The 17,360-nt window shown below is 39.3% G+C and overlaps 1 protein-coding gene across 1 annotated transcript; it reads right to left on the bottom strand.

Moving 5' to 3' along the window:
- Positions 1-2,276: 2,276 nt before the first annotated feature.
- ubp1 (upstream binding protein 1) lies at positions 2,277-16,990 on the bottom strand. The gene is made up of 16 exons (XM_066674851.1): positions 16,156-16,990; positions 10,332-10,483; positions 10,150-10,226; positions 9,439-9,544; positions 9,221-9,327; positions 8,451-8,603; positions 8,221-8,331; positions 8,001-8,114; positions 7,368-7,471; positions 5,844-5,898; positions 5,636-5,729; positions 5,439-5,529; positions 5,210-5,331; positions 4,329-4,471; positions 4,021-4,072; positions 2,277-3,925 (listed from the first exon to the last, which is right to left on the bottom strand). Exons 1-16 carry the CDS (start codon positions 16,269-16,271, stop codon positions 3,888-3,890), a joined length of 1,635 nt encoding a protein of 544 aa, XP_066530948.1. The 5' UTR covers positions 16,272-16,990; the 3' UTR covers positions 2,277-3,887.
- Positions 16,991-17,360: the final 370 nt, after the last annotated feature.

A 17,360-nucleotide genomic window follows, 5' to 3' on the forward strand; every position in this document is an offset into this window, starting at 1 on the left:
TTGCCAGATTTATTGTCCTTGCATATCTGCACAGTGTGGCACCCTCATATGGAACGCCTACAGTTATGTGCATAGCCCCTAGGACAGTAGGCAACTTAGTGGAATCTAGCCCGGATGTGAAACATACTACACAGAAGGCAAGAGCAATATCTACTAGATTGCTATATGCTATCCAGTGGAAAGTTTTCTCCTGCTGGTGTGCTGCCTCTGGGACAGATGTACTGTCCCCTTCCTATGGTTTTAGAATCCCCATTTACATTAAAATTCTAAGAGACCGCAATGCATGATGTAGCAGAAAGCTCTCACACACTGGTCTTTAGTTTATTAAAAGCTCATGTAATTTCCAACAGTTCAAGGCCCCATACATCCGCAATAGGAACTGTTTGGGTGCTAGATTTTCTTGTGCAAATCACCCTTTGAATGCTTGGGTCCAAATCTCGGTTTCACTTAAGACTTCTTACAAATAACTTTTTTTTTTTTTTTAAACAAAATTTACACAATTCATGTCGGCCCTGACTGTCTGTGGTGGAAGCCGGATTCCTGTTTTCACCTCGTGGCCCAAACCATGCTTTCCGCCAAATGTTTTGTTGCTGGCCTTTATAAATTAGTCTCTGGAAGTTTCTGCTTACACACACACTTCAGATGTGCATTAGTCTCATTTGGATGCTCAGACATTGTGCCAATGACAAACAATGACGTAGTTAGTGCCCCTTTCTAAACAGCAGCTTAGGTTTATGAGTCACTGGGTTCTCCTAACCCTTGTGTCTTTGTTTGCCCTAAAGGGAGCCCCTCTTGAAGAAATTTGTGCAGTTGCCACTTGGTCATCATCTTCAACCTTCTCCAGATTCTGCAGAATGGCTGGTTTCACAGTTGGCCTTCCACTGTTGGCTCTTCTGTCAGCATCATCCAGCCTTGATAGAGCACATCTGTCCTCCTGTCTTTGCTGGTATGTGTCATTCATAGCCTCCGGTGCTCAGGGAGCATGGAATAGAACATTAATTATGAATGCAACTGTGGTTCTGTGACTACCAGATGACCACTTGTGTGTCCCGTTACTCGGATGATGTGTTCTATTAACACAAAGTTTCTATGGGACAACTACATGAATGCACCCACTTATGGGGTGGGCAGTGTCACTCGTGACTTTGTTGAAATAATTTTTTGCTATGCCCAGGGAAGATGGATCCATGTTTACTGCCTTAGAAAATAACAGCACCAGTTACATTCATAATTAATGTTTTATACTCTAGCCAGGGCTTGGCATTGGGCATTGTAACCATAGTCATGTACAAATCGAGAGGCTGAATTCTCAAATTTAATGGAGTGCCTTGATAATTTTGGACATTTAAGGCCAGTTTCCTCCATCTAGATCAGGGGTGGGCAATCTTATCCGCAAAGGGCCAGTGTGGCTGCTGGTTTTTGTTCCAACATGATCAGTTGTTTTACTGAGACTAACCAATTAAAGGAGTGGAATCAGGTGTGCGCTGGCCTGAATGAACTAAAATCCAGCAGCCACACCAGACCTTTGCAGCTATGGTTGCTCCCCCCAATCTAGATAAAGCTTAAGCTAAATAGTTTCTTAACAGAAAAACACATTTTTAATCATTATTTAAGTGTAAATAGGGCAATTCATCAAGTTGGAGGTGGCAAATCTGGGCACAGAATGTAAAAATTAGTCATTTTTGAGGCTGGTTTGAACTTTAGAGAAACCATATATTTTTCTATACAAATTACTTTTTGTATTATATATTTTTTTACTACATAATTGCACTGTTAATTCATAACATCCAGTTTTCAAAGACAGTGTTAAACCAGTGCTTTCTCACATTTCTACATTCAATAAGAAGTTGCAGTTCTGAATAAAGTACAATGATTGATATACATTCCAGTTTAGATTAGAAGCAAAAGATGTGTGGGTTGTCAATTATATTTTCATCTACAAAAATGGGCACTGCAAAAAATGTTTGGTAACCACCATGTAAGACTATGTTTTCTTTTTTTATTATTATTTTCTAGATTCAACTAGGTTTCCTTATCAAGGATTAAGCCTACGTTTGGACAATGCTTTCCTTTTAAATTGGCAATCCCTATTCATCAGGATACTGTGAGTAGGATCAAAACAGACCATTAATACTCTAAGTGCAACTGGGGTAAATGGAAATTATTATTATTATTTTTTTAATGGCATTCACTCAGGGCCCTGGACAGATGGTATCTCGTGCAATGGGCATCAGTACACAATACACAAGATGTATTAAAATTATTTTATTTCTGGTACGGGCATGAAGTGTGTACATCCCAGTATCCTCCACTACAACAGAAGCCTCCTTCAGACACAGTGATATGGAAGTACCATAACCGTTGTCATGGAAACACATAGGACAGTCCACATGATCCACAGAGGATGAGTGCTGATTCATCATCACCTTAACAAATCATTTTATTTGTTGCCCCCTGTGCAGAAGTGTGGAGGGTGGGTAAACACTGTCTACATATTATTCTGATCAAGTGTGGTACATTAACACATCCAACAGAGCAGCGCTCTTGTATGTTCATGTCAGTGCATACTTGGTCATTCTTCTTATACAATTAGAGGGCAACATTCCTGCCCTCCATGCTTAGTGGCAAACAAACACAGTACATGCCAAAGCACAGCTGCCCAATGCAGAACTACTGAGACAACCAATCATATCAGTCTCTAATGAAGAAAAGAACACTAAAAGAAAACAAATCACACAGAGCCTGCCCTGATTGGCTGCTGCTAGGCTACATATAGCTGCAGCATGTCACATACAAACAATTATAGGGCCTCTGCACAAAATCTCCATTTTTTCCCAATGGAAGGTGACAGATGTATTTATATAACAATTATAGACATGTGTATATCTATATGCTTACCATATCTGATTATTCCCTGCCTCCTATTATAGCTCTTGCCACTGGGGGGAAAAAAGCAAAATATCTCATGCCAGCTTCTGACAAGTAATTGCAAAACAAGGACCAAACTTCATTTCATTTAGCTGCTTAATTCAACCCAAAGAATTACAAATTAAAAATGCCACCAGTCCTCAGACACTACTGCGTAACAGAATCTAGTAAACAGTTCTTTATGGCACCAGACATGATTGGTCTTTATAGGAGATGCAGACAAAGGTGCATCATCTTTTACAAGTTTACTTAAAAGTAAAATGAGCTGGAAACACTGCCCAAGCTCTATATCTTCACAACTGGATAACAAGCTACAGTTGATCTCACTCACACACACAAACACACAGGAATCATTTAATCTGTGCAGACACAAGTGTCCTCGGTCACCCCAAAAACAAATAAAAGAAAAAATGTGCAGTCCATTTTTTGATAGACATCCAAGCCAGGTGATCAAACAGCACAGCCACTATTACGGACATGGTAAACTATTCAAGTGGAAACTGAACTGTCACCAAACTATAAAGCAAGGGCAGCTTTTTGTCCCAGGTGTGGACTGTCTGGCCAGAGTTTGGAAACTGTCCTCTCAGCCAGGACCATACAGGAACTTCCTGCTCAGGCAGTCGAGTTCAGATTACTCTGATTTTCTCTCTCTCCCTTCTAACTATCCCATTATGTTAAAAACATGTACACACGCACCTGCTTCAAACCCTGCCTCCCTTCTCTCTCATACACAACACACACAATCATCAGTTTAAGTGTTTTCAATATGAAACAAAGTACACGCTTAAGTCAGATTCTAACAGTTAGGAGGCCTTAGCCAACCTCTGCTCAGTCTCTCTTGTATAAGATGAGGAGAGAGACATAAAGATGTGGACAGAGAAGGATGAAGGGAGCATGATCATCGGCAGTGATGAACATCAGTGATATCACATCGCCTTCAGCTTGTTCTCCTTCTGTATCTACTTCAGAACCAGATGGAATCCATCGCTTGTATCATCTGAAATAACACACAGGGGTGGAAAAGAGTGGCTGTGAGAATGAAGTCAATTGTACCTGGTAAAAGAGCCCACAAACAAAAGATTAGCTCATTACCTTTTAATGTACTGACAAGGAAGCAGCTCTCATCAGGGAAATTAGAAACCATCTGCAACAAAGACAGCACGCACTTAAGCATTTATTGTACATGTGTGTATTCAGGACATAAAACATGCATGTTATGATGCATCAATTCCATGCTACATCTGGTACGTGGAAAAAATGCAGAGGATGTATTATAATATGCAAATAAATATGTAAAACACAAGTCTGGCATCATGTAACCATTATCAGATGAGAGAAGATGAACAGAGAATACTCTATTAAATACTTTGACAAGAACCTGTGGGTGTATGACTTTATACCTGGTCACTGAGCAGTATGTGTATTCCTGTAGGCCCCTGCCTGTAGACTTGATTAATATGAGATAGAGGCAGGCTCAACACGTTGGATATTTTTCTGGTCAGTTCACAAGCAGTCATCTCCTCAAGGTACAATGCATGATAAACTTGAAAAGAAAAAAAATAAAATCTATTATATTCAATGTACCATAACATCATGACCACATCTGTTTCTATACTCACTGTCCATTCTCTCAGCTCCACTGACCATAAAGGAGCAATTTGTTCTACAATTATAGACTGTAGTCCATTTTGGCCACATTTCACCCAGTTCTACAAATGGTCAGGACCATCACAGAACAGGTATGATTTAGGTGGTGTATCATTCTCAGCAAAAAACATGTTGGCTTATAAACTAATCATTTTAGATTCTATCTATCTACAGAAATATGTTCAAAACAAAATTTAAACTGTTTTTGGATATATATTTTTGGCTAATATTTTGATAGATAGATTTTGATAGATAATAAACTGTCTAGGTGTATGTCCTATCATGGAGAGATTCCAAATTTGATCCCCAGTGAGCACAACATAAGCCAATATGAGCATCTGTTAACTAACATTACAGAACTGGGCAGCATTCAGTCTCAGAATGTAGCTCTCCAATGACAGTTAGCAGCAGTCCAATTAAAAGCTGGCTTTCAATCTCCCAGCTTGGTAGCATTCTGAGACTGGGGAAGATCTAGCCAAGACGACGAATCAGCAATGATTAAAAATGGGGAGAAATTTGGAAAACCCAATGCACTGATGAAAAACAAAAAAGGAAGAAAAATAAGCTTTTATAAAAAAAATGAATACTGTGGCTTTTCAGACAGAAATCTAGCCATTGCACAATGGAAGTATACCATTAATGGTTGTGGGACTGCTGTGCTCTCCATTCTTGCTTGGACAGCGTCTCTCCAGTAGTGGGCTCTCATCGTGAGATAATTCCTGACACACATACACGGTCAGCCTAGGTCGAACCGCTCTGCAACCACACACATGCACAAACTTCAAGCTCAAACCTGATAAACTGGCTTTATCAAATTCTGATAAACACCAACTCAGAAAGGCAAAGACCTCTTCAATAATTACCTTGATTTTAGTGCATTGTAAAGGCGGATCCCATCAGCTGGCCCACAGATCTGTACCAAATCTTCACGAGTCAACTTCAGTAGATCAGAACCTTATAAAAGACACAACAACACAGCCACAGTAACGTCATTTTTGCACTTTAAATGTCAGTTTGTTGTCTTAAATCTTATATGGGTAGAGAGGCAGAAAGAGAGTACCTGAGAAATGTGTAAAAATCCTGGTATAGGAGTTGAATCTGTTTTTATGAAGCCACTGTTGCACCTCCTGCATAGAAGCTGTTGGGCTTAAAGACTTAAATAAAGAAGGGGAAAGTTATAACAGTACAGTTATAACAAACAAAATATGAAAAACATCTATAGCATTTTTTTTTTTTTTTGGAAGAGGAGTATGGAAAGTCATTACTACCTCCATGGTGACTAGAATGCTGGTATCTCCTTTGTGGTTAGGTGAAGACGCTTCACTAAGGAAAGAAAAAAAAAATGCATTGGAATTTAAGATCCGACTTCTCATTCTGTCAAATTCATTCATGCAAAAAATGTTGGAAAATAAAGATGTCTTCAAAAATTCTATATTACTTGAAAGACAACAATGTGCAGTAAACATTAATAAACGAAAGAAAGTCAGTATTATATGTGATGAAAATTTGCTTTTTTCACCCCTTTTTTTCTTAAATATTAGTCCTGGGTACAGTTTAAACAGTTTTATATTAGTATTATTATATTAGTAAAGAAAATCTAAAATGTTTTTGTACTGACTCAATAATGCAGAATTCATAAAAAAAATACGTATAACAGAATTTCTACTAAGTAGTAATGCAAAGTACTGTGTATAAAATATACCAGCCCTGCTCAAAGTCTTTCCCCAAATTGTTAGTATCCTGCAGCAACCCACTGTGATGATGACACATTTGAACCAAAGTACTTTTCAAATCAGTCAATTGATGTTAATGTCCCCTAATGACTTCCACACATGCTGCACTTGTAAATATGCAAAACAAACAAGCCTAGGGGATAAACCTCTAAAGGATAAACCGAGCCTAGAGGATAACTCTTTATTTAAAAAAAAAAGTTTAGCAATAAGATGAGGGCAAAAGAGAAAAAGCAACATGCCGTGCAAATAAGGGTCTGAAATTGCACGTGTTTAAAAAATGTATACCACAGAGAATGCATGAAACTTCACAACCTTTTCGGTACAGTCAGAGTAAGAAACAGCATTGCCAGTGCAAAAAATTACTTGACTTCTGGCCCAGTCTCGAATGATGCCTATTGCCTACTTAGGGCACTACTTACAAAAAGAATGTGTGTGATAGACAGATGTATACATAGAACTATACAGATCCCAAGGGAAAATGCAGAAAAAAATGCTTTGTTTTGAATAAGGTGTCTGGTTATTTGGATTTCCTTAAGTGGTCTCGGAAATATGAAACATACATATGGCATATGCATGTAGATTAATCTATAATCTATGCACATTTAATTTGATATAGAATAATGCTACTTACAATTCTATCCATAGCGAATTGACTACTCCGCTAGTGCAGAGCAAGTGCTTAACATTAGCTTACTTTGTAGATACAATGTTTACATGCACAGCTGCCTTTTTCATGCTCTGATCACTGCAGTGCCACACCCAATATGCCCCTCTAATTTTTAAGCATATTTTAAAGTAGAACTAGGGTTGAAGTTAGCTGATATGTGCAGGGTGCTGCCACTCTGTAATAAGCCTGCTGCAGGCATGAATTTTTGTTATAAAATCACCTATGGCATTTTGAGATTAAATTAATTATTGTGCTATTCTAGCAATTCAGATTTGAAACCTTATAGATTAAAAAAATATTTGAAGAATTTTCCTCCTATGTGATTATAAATGTGTGGAAACCATGTTCAATTAAGACCTCATGCTTGTGTAAGTGTGCTGTGCTCTGGTCACCTGTCAGGGACTGCATTGCTGCTGCTGTAAGAAGGGTTTGAAGTGAAGGTAGGGGGAGCTGATGTGTTTGTGTTCACATAAGCATTGTCTGGCCAAGGAGAACACTGAAGAGAAACAAAAGCAAAGATAGGAAAAAAGGCTGAATAATAAGTTACTGACCATGTGCAATGTTGCTTTTGTGCTTGATCAATGTTTTTATGTCAAAAAGGTCAATAACTAACAGAGCAGTTCTTTAAAGGCATGTGCATAACTGCCCCTCCAACATGGAATAAAATGCTTAACCAATAATATTTTATTTAATTTACTTAAATAGATACATTAAATATTGAGATTTCAATTTCCTGATCCTTTACTATAGAAGCTGCCAATCCAGAACTGCAAAATGTGTATTACTGAAAACGAAAGGCTTATAACTGAAGCCATTCTCTGTATACTATAACTGTTTATGCACTGTCAGTAACTTTCTCACAAATCCTATTTTGAAGTATTGTTAAGTGCCGGATAGAAACTGGTTTACTCGTAAAAACTGAACAGTGTTTACTGTAACATAATCAACCCAGACATAGACGGTCAGAAAGGGCACTGAAATTTGACCCCTCACAGGTATGAGAGAAAGTGCATGTGTGCCCTTACACTGCCTCTTTTGCTCTTGGCTGTCGAGTCTCCACAATCTGCAGGCAGCGTACGCTTACTTGATTTCTTCAGCTCATGCTCCACAGCCTCCTCTATCACTGGCTCCAGACGAGTCTACAGAAACACAGCACAGAAATCAGTTAGTGTGCATAGCTAGCCTACCTCCACAGAACTGGCTGAGGTAACAGAAGCCAGTCAAACACATTAGATCTGTGCTTGCCTCTGAGAGAATAGTAGTATCATAGGAGGCTTGGTATTTTTCCTTCTCCTGTGCGCTTTTTTTCTCCATCTTCTCTCGGTCGGTCTTCTGTTTCCTATCTGCTCCCTTTGGCTGAAAAATCAAAAGAATTTTTAGTCTCATTCAGTTTTTCCCCTGATTAAGTTCATATATTACATAACACAAAGAAGTCACTGAAACACTGTTTGTACTTGTGTTAGCATTATTGTTACCTTGAACACTTTGATCTGGCAGCTGGCAGAATGCAGGTGTTGTGTGTACTCGCTGTTCTCATCCTGTTTGAAGGTATCTATCTGGATGCGGAACGGTACACCCTTCTCGCCACCATGTTTTCGTGGGGTGAACTCTGTACTGATGCAGTGCACCTAATACAGAAGTCACAAATACACAAGAAAAGTGGTTACACCTACACAATTATTTTCAACATGTGTTAGCTCTTCGTATTCTATATTTATGTCAAAAAGATGACAGCACACAGATGAATTATCATATACTTGGTGGATACAGATGAAGTCTTAAGATTTCTGACTATTGCTATAACATTTAGAGGACAGCAATGGATAAAGATTGTTTATTCAAGCTCAGGTTATTTGTCATAAGTTGGGAGATTTTAATAACTAAATCAGCCCATTGGGCCTCTAATATTTAGTTTAAACTAACTGAAATTGTTAGCTGCAATATTTATATCCCAAAAATAGAAATCAGCTCCAAGGCAAATGAAAATAAGCTACAGGTGATTTTTATCCAAGTCAGAATGACAAAAGCATGTCTTCATTAAGTTAGAACCATGACATTCTGGCCAACTTTTAACGCATTCAAATTTTAGTGTCAATCATTTAACTTAATAAGATCATTCTTTTTTTTCAACTGTATTGTGTTGTACCTTCTTCTTGACCAACAATTTTCAGCTAACATTTCATGACATTTTATGTCTCGATATAATAAACCACTTTCAAAAGCTATACAGTAGGAAATATTTCACCTGCACAAACACAGATGCACGCTTGGAGACGTCCCACAGGAACTCAGCAGCATTTAGCTGGGAGGGGTGGGTATGGGGTTCAGTAATACCCACACACATAGGGATATCTACACCAATTGTAAAACACATAAGGTAATCAGTGTTTCTGCTAGAATTAGGCCATTTGTGCTCAGCAAGTAATCACAACAGTCACAACAGTCATCTCACTGCAGTCTTACCAATGTCAAGCAGACGATCACCAGGACGATTCCACTTCCAGCCCTCCAGCTGCTGATGCTCCATATACTGCAGTCTCCGGTCATGAAACACTACTCTCACTATACTCTACACACAGGCACAAAAGAAAGAGTAAGCCCAATCCATATTATTATAAACAAAACACCAGTGCTTTCCACAGAAAGTATTTTGGACAGAACATGACAGTGCTACTTGCTTTGTATTGTCATAACATACATTACAGGGCAAAATGTTTAAGCAGAGACTTTAATATACCCACCCTTTACAAACATAATATAATATTACTGCAGTAAGTAGTGATATTCTGTAGGTGAATGTGTTAGTTTAACACTTTGCCATTCTCTTCTCATAGCAGTTGCGTATTATTTGAGATTATAATTCATTCTCTGAAACTGCGTTTCAAGTTCAGGGTTGCAGTGTGTCTGGTGCATACCCGGAATCTTTGGGTGCAAGGCAGGAACACACCCTGGTAGAGATAATTTTTCAAAACATATTATAATGTACACTATACTATTTTGGTTCTTTTGGAGTCATTTAAATGCACACAATGCATTTAAAAACTTACACTGCTATCTTTCACTTTTCACATGTTACAGTACACTTAACTAAATTAAACAGCTATTAAACGTGTCCTTTAACGTCTGATGACATGCATGATATATTCTGAAAAGTGAGAGCATACAAATCCTCACCTTCACTGTCTTACTGTTGAGTTCTGGCATTTCCCCCATCTTCCGGTTATCTAGGAGACGAATCTCATAAGACTGGCCTGAATAAGTGGGAAAAAGTTGATGTGTCAATTGAGAATGACTGCTCATCTCAAAATCAGCAATATGAGCAAGATAAGAATGTATAACACACAGGCTGAGATTACCTTGGTTTAGGTAGGTGAGGGTCTCCTCGTGCAGCTTGACAGCAGGGGAGGTGGCAGTACACAGTACGTACTGAAAAGGAGGATTCTTATTGTCCGATTCGACAGGAATGCTTCCATCCTCCTGCTTGAAGATGGGCAGAGCCAGCACATCACTAGAGATAGAGAGGGAGACACACTATGAGAATAGCTCTTACAAGAACAAGCCAAACACAGACTCTTCCTGTCAGTCACTATGGAAACAGTTGTCACAGAGACCAGCTCAGGGGATCCCCCTCATTCCTACAGACATCTAACATTACACAACCAGACACAGCCTTTCTTTTCAATCTACTAAACCACAAATGTAACAGCACTATGTTTCCACTACTAGAAGTGAAAGGGCGAGGAACCAGAAGTCAGAACCTGTGCTCATAAACTGTTGGTCTAAACAGACATTAAATTAGTTACTTGGGAAGGTGACAAAAACTTTTAAAGTCATCAGTATAAATTTACTGTCACAATTTGCCATTTTTGCTTGCCACAACACTGTCATTTAAAACAATAAATCTGCCTTAGTTCTGATACTTAAGAGGTGTACATAGATAACATTAGAAATCAGCCTCAACCCACAATTGCAATATTGATAACCCCCCCTAAATATTCACAATAAAACTAAAAATTCAAGAGGTGTGAATGTTTGAAATTAAAATTCTGAAAGGCATTCCTGAAAGCCAAAATATAACCATATAAGACAATATTCTCCTTCAATGCAGCATTTTCCTAGACTTCCCGCAATTTAACAAACCCCTACACACCCACAGGACACACTCTATGGCCAAAAGGAGCAGAGTCAGCATGTTGACAGTGACTTTACTGTTGCCAAAGAAGCTGCCTGTGCTCTCTGAAACCTGAGCAGCCACTACTGTAACATTCTGTTCTATAGCTGCTTCTTGCATAGTGCAGCCTGATCGGCAGCACAATAATCGAACTTAAACCATCACCCTGTGCTGCACTGGAACAACATGATAGATAACATTTCAGCACAACATTAACTCACACCCAGAGCTACAGACACACTACTTGAATAACTTTGCATATACCCAGTTTGGATTACACTTTGTATACACTTAGTGGGGACACAAGTCACATGAAACGAGCATATTCTGCATGGGGACACCAATGAAAAATGTTGTGTATGCGTAATGTGTGGGAACCATTGAATACTATTTGTACATTCTTAGTAGTCGGCCGATTTTTGGCATTGTTTATATAATCGGCAATGCTGTGGGCAGCTCCGTCATTCTGGCTGTTAGAGCGTCCCCTGTGTCCATCTTTGTCATCTTACAGGCAGGCATAGAACGCACAAGTACAGGAGTACAAGCCTCCAACATGTAGCTGCATCATGTCTCATCAAAGAAAACGGTATGAATTGTTTTCTCTTCTTCAGCTCTCACTATTTGTTACTGGCTGCTCTTTGTAACATACACTCAATAATCTGCATCATAAACGACCGAGTTGGTAGTTATAACCTAGAAACCCAGCGTTATTTAGCCTCTTTTTATATATATTTAGCCAGTCATTTTATATATAATCCCATACGATAAATAAGTATTTCTGGTCAAAATATACCTTGCCCAGAAATTGTTATGAAAAAAATATTACTTTTTTTTCCAGATTTTTCACAGCACCATATTTGAGTAGATAGTCCCCTTCAAAACGAGACTAAATCTGAGTCTCTCCGTCAAACTGTTGGTGAGTAATCCTCTTGTTTGTGCCGAAAAAAATCCAGAGAAAATAGTACACATTTTTAAAAAATAATTAAAATATGATCCCCGTGGAGTCACGTCACCCCTACTGCCACGTAGCTTAGGCCCTCAGCTTTCCAACGACATGTCGATCAAGTCTTTAGACCAATCAGGGGCACAGTTATGGCAATGTGCACCCAAGGAGGAGGGACAAACATGCAGCAGAGCGCATATTTTTTCAGCGCCTAACAGACCCAGACACCGCGAGAGAGACTCGAACGGTTCTGTTTGGCAGCCACAAGCTCCACAAACAATAAACATGTTTTGAAACCTTAGATGTCTTTTACTAGTTACATTTCCTCCACTGAGGACATTTAAATGCAGCAGGGGTGTGGGGGAGGTTGCCTTGCTCTACAGCCAATCAGAGTGCAGCTCTCGCCTTTTAACACATCAGTCATTTAAAGGGACACTGTACTCAGTGAGAAACAAGTGTAAACATCAGAAATAAACTCAGTACATCAGAATAAAACACACCATAACTAAGGCTTTTTATTGTTTGGTGAGGGGTAAATGGCCACTTGGTGAGGGACAGGAAACAAGTTTCTCATAGAAAGTAAAGAAAAACACTAAGATGTTGACATTAGGTCTAGACAAGGTATATATACTGTATTTTTGCAGTAAAAGTAATTATTTTCCTTATGGAAACCTTGGGGTCTAAAGAGACACTTGGAGAGGCCATCTGTCCACTGTCTGCTCCAGCTAGAATAACTTCAAATCAGTATAAGGTATCAACTCCAAATTTTATCTGATGGAAGTAGACCTCTGGAGACAAGTTTAAAAAGACAAAAGTAATGGGACTCATGCACTCTTCAGTTAATAGTCTAACATTTTTTTATAATAGTTATAATAACTGCCTATAATAGTTTATTAACTGCCTGAGGAATGGGAATATTGGCTTTACATATCAGCCATTGGCCACTACTGCTGTCTAAAATCGGCATAGGCCATCAAAGAAAAAAAAAAGCTCTGTGCCTTTTAACATGGAACTGTTTGGGGGGGGAAAATGTGTACATGGTGTAACTTATCTGCAAGTTTTTATTCACCCTTAAAATTACCACAGAAACCCATTTGTAACCCGAGTTGTTTGGTTTTGTAGCCTTTTCAGTAATGCTGTTAGCTGTCTCCTGAATTTGGAGACAATTCTTCCTTAAGTGATCTTTAAAAAATTTTCAATATTACCCAGATATGAAGCAGGAATAAAGCATATCCTCATCTTGGCTTGTGCTGTTCAATGTGTGGAGTTCTCTCCATTGTCTAAACAAATTCCAAATGCCTCTGCCATGAGCAGAGAGAGAGATTGAAAAAGCCTATCATACTGGACAGAGACAGGTTTTGTTTTTTTTGTAGTTTTTTTTTTTTTTTTTTTTTTTTTTTTAAATAAACTCCTTAAGACACACTGGGTCTTCTTAAACATATTATAAACATATTAGACCGGTTCAGAGCATGCAAACAAACAGGAGAGCAGAAATGTTTAGGAAACATCTTATGAATTTTATAAAAAGTGTGTTTTGATTACAATCGTGAATGTTGCCTTTAAAACGCCTTGTGATTGTTATCAAATTGGGCATCAATCAAATGCTTGTTGCCAAGAGCCTTAAGCTAATTCCAACACTGTCACCACTGACCAGTTCCCATTCCCTCTTTTAATGTAAAACATAAAGGATGATCTTACCCAAGCTTACATTAATACAGCCAAGATGGTGGGGTGTAGAAAACTGGTGGCTGTTGTGTGACAAGAGAGGTAACATGAAACTTGATAACAGAATGAAAGCCTGAGAATCTGATCCCCTCAGACTACTGTTTACCTCCATTATCAGGGAAAACACCGTTTTTATTTACTTTTTAATTTATACAAGATTTACAAAGTATGTTATACTTTATTTTAAAACATACTGCTCACTCCACAGATCATATACTCCAAACAAAATCCAACCCATTTACATGTATTTATCTATTAAACCAACATTTTAGACATAGCCATTACACAAACATTATAAATCATGTTTCAGTCAAGATTGCTAGTTTAATAAGATACACAACAGACCAAGCTGAATGAAATACATTTAAATATATTAGTGTGAAAGCTGTAGTAATGAAATGTGGTCTCTTTAATTCAATTGAATCAAGGCAGTTTAGGACAATGCCCAGTTAAAAGTCATTTACAACTGTTTTGCTGCATAAAATATAGACAAATTAAAAAATAAATAAAAAAGTAGCACTCAGGGGCGTCCATAAACTGTTTTCTCAAAATGTCTCAACTTAGAATTAAAATGAACTCAACCACCGACTCCCAAATCACATCATAACCTAGTTTCAGTATGAGATTTAACCAAGCAATGTTTAGAAAGAGAGAATTGCTGATACAGATTTTTCCATCATGACCCCAAAACCTTGCCAGACCTTAGGGCTGCCATTCCAGGGAAACTTGAGCTGACATGCTTATGTGAGTGTGTGTGGCTACTATGCATTTGTGTCAGTCTAGAAATTCAGTGACGACATGGTGCCAAGCGCAACCTGAAAATATGGCACAATAAGTAACTGCCCATGTGTTGAAGAGAAAATGTAAGGCCTACGTCCAACACCTTCTTTTCTCAGTGTGAAACTTCTGTACTATGGCCTTTGCAGCTTTGTTATTCAAGGTACGCTCAATCAATGCTGATTAGCAGAAGCAACGTTAACATTATCATGTCTGACAAGAATATGCTCACTACTGCAAATGGCACAGTCATCTGTACCTGATTCCACATGTACAATCAGCAAAGATACAGAAAACTTTGATCCTGATGGTCTTCTCCAATATAAATTATCAGTAGAAACAGGAATGCAATTGAACTAGCCAGAATACAGGTATAAAGCCCCAATCCCACAACTTGTATTTAGCCACACTTAGTAACTCATGATAAAGAGAAAGTTTGCCACGATTAGAACTAATATGATCTCATATTGCAAATATAGATATACAGAGTAAGAGGATGTCAATCTCAAGCACAAGCAGTGAAGCTGTATAGGACCAAAATCTTAATATACCACTGCAACACACAGTTGTACAGATAAAAGTTTAGGGCATAGTTAGAGAAAACCAACTTCATGAAGGTATGGAATAAAAAGAGTATGACATGACTGGACGCTTCAAGAAGACCACCTAACTACCTCACAAGATATTTACTCCTCTGAAAACAAGAAATTGTGTATTTATTTTTGAAATAATACATATGGCGTTTTAACAGACAGCATGTTTACTTATCCCATAAAGGGAATAACTAAGGTAATTACGGGCCTAAATCGTTGGGCAGTATTGTATAACGATATGTAAATCTGAGCTTCAGGAGTGTAACAACACACAACTTGTTTATGAGGAGTAACTGGGGGACTTTGTTCTGTGCGAGAGAAAGTGAGAGCGGGATATAAAAGAACATGTTGTTCCAGACAATGAGCGGGTGGCTGGAAGTGATGTCCTTTAGCAGCTAGAGCTTTTGTCTGATTATTTTGTATTGAAAACCTTAAGTTAGCGAACTAGCCAAGCAGCTTCTGAGGTTCACTACTATAATAATAACACCACACAAGAGAGCTCACTAATTCCGAGTCCAGCCCCTGTTTTCACAAACTACGAGGAATTTAATTAGTGTTGAACGTGTGCAGACAACTGCAGCGAAGATTAAAAGTGAGACCTAAATTAGACATTAGAGAAATGTAGTGAAACGCTGCTACAACAGGAGAGGCTAATGGCCACGGCTTGGCTTCTTCGGGTCTAATGTTGCTAAGCTAGCTAGCACTTTTCTAGTCACGATTCTTGGCCGTGACGAGCTTATACTTAAAAAGCTACGTGTCTTTGTGAGTTATAGCCAGTGAGCTGCTTTAGAGGCTAACCTCCTATTGTAATTTTTCATTCCATCGTAAACGGAGAAACAATATGCACCATTTAAAGGTGGAGGGGAATTAGAAACAGAAGTCAACTTCAGCTCCTTGATGTGCAAGAACGAAAGCACTGAACCATTAGAAGGTAGAGCGGAAAAAGAAGCCGATTTCAGTTTCTTTCTAACCTCATGCTGTACGCTCCAGCTCCGAGCTCCTGACCGATACCAGACAAACTGGCATCGAAGTCATGAACGAGTCCGGACTCGATCGTAGCATCGTCCATCTTCAGCACCCACGCCATGGCGCCTATATCCTTCTCATCAGACTCCAGACGGAGGGCCGCCAGCTTCTCTCGCTCTCCGTCGACAGAAAACAGAGAGCTAACGCCACACGGGCGGCGGGGCTGGCCAAAGCCAAGTTCGTCAGCTGGTTGGCCGCCGGCGGTAAGCTATCCGCGCCCAGTCATAGGAAAGAGGGGCACGGTGGAGCTGTGTCCGCGGTGATCTCCGCCATGAAATCAGCGCCTAGAGTCCCTCTTTAGACGAGAAGAGGACACGACCAGCGCCTGGATCCTTGTTCTGCACAAGACTCGACCTGGACTACTGAGGGATATTGACCTCAACCCACGATGCCTTTGCTTCTCTCATACAGATGCAGCTGCTCAGGAAAGGACCGCTTTCCCCCGTTAGAGCTGTTAAATAAAACAGTGGGAGTACGCCGAGGTTTACAGTCACTGCATCGCAGTCACACACGCACTGCGCTGCTCGACCCGCTCAGAGCCACACACTGAAAACGACGTCTCTGTATCCACCGCCGTCCGAAACCGCTAACCCACAGTCATCATGACGAGCACCAGTCCGGTTAAGACTTCAGACATGTATTAAGCCAGAAAACGTACGACACCATGGCTTCCGTCATCTAACTAATCACTTAAAAATGGTATAAACTGACTAAACTACCGTTACAGGCGACTCCAGCTCCGGGGCTCAGTGTCCAACCACACCGCTTCTTGCATGGCAACGGAACAGCGCCTGACCAATGGGAGAAAGCCGCACAGTGTCGTCATCGACTTCTCCTTAGAGCAGAAATGCCTGCCTCACCAGTATTGAACCCGCTGCGTAACGCACCTGTTAGGAACTAATTTTGCCACCAGTTATTAAACTTTCAACCCCTTTGCATTTAGGTAAAGCAAGTCCAAGTCCTTTGCTTCTTTCTACCGAATTCTAACCACTCACCAGCACATGAAGTAGCCCTCAAAACGAATGCCTTAATAATAATAATAAATAATAATCATACATTGAAGGGGAAAATTCGTGAACGAACTTTGAATTTTGCTTGTCACGTAGTGCTAGCATCTTAATTGCCGCTTAATAAACTCAGCAAAAAAATC

This window comes from Hoplias malabaricus, chromosome 6 (genome assembly GCF_029633855.1).
Source record: "Hoplias malabaricus isolate fHopMal1 chromosome 6, fHopMal1.hap1, whole genome shotgun sequence".
NCBI lineage: Eukaryota > Metazoa > Chordata > Actinopteri > Characiformes > Erythrinidae > Hoplias > Hoplias malabaricus.

Bases quoted from the DNA above. Each gene is read 5' to 3' on its own strand.
- ubp1 (XM_066674851.1), bottom strand. From the start codon at position 16,271: ATGGCGTGGGTGCTGAAGATGGACGATGCTACGATCGAGTCCGGACTC. The intron at 10,484-16,155 runs GTTAGAAAGAAA...CTCTATCTCTAG, and splicing joins GCTGGAGCGTACAGCATGAG to TGATGTGCTGGCTCTGCCCA. The intron at 9,545-10,149 runs GTGAGGATTTGT...GCCTGTGTGTAG, and splicing joins TCAACAGTAAGACAGTGAAG to AGTATAGTGAGAGTAGTGTT.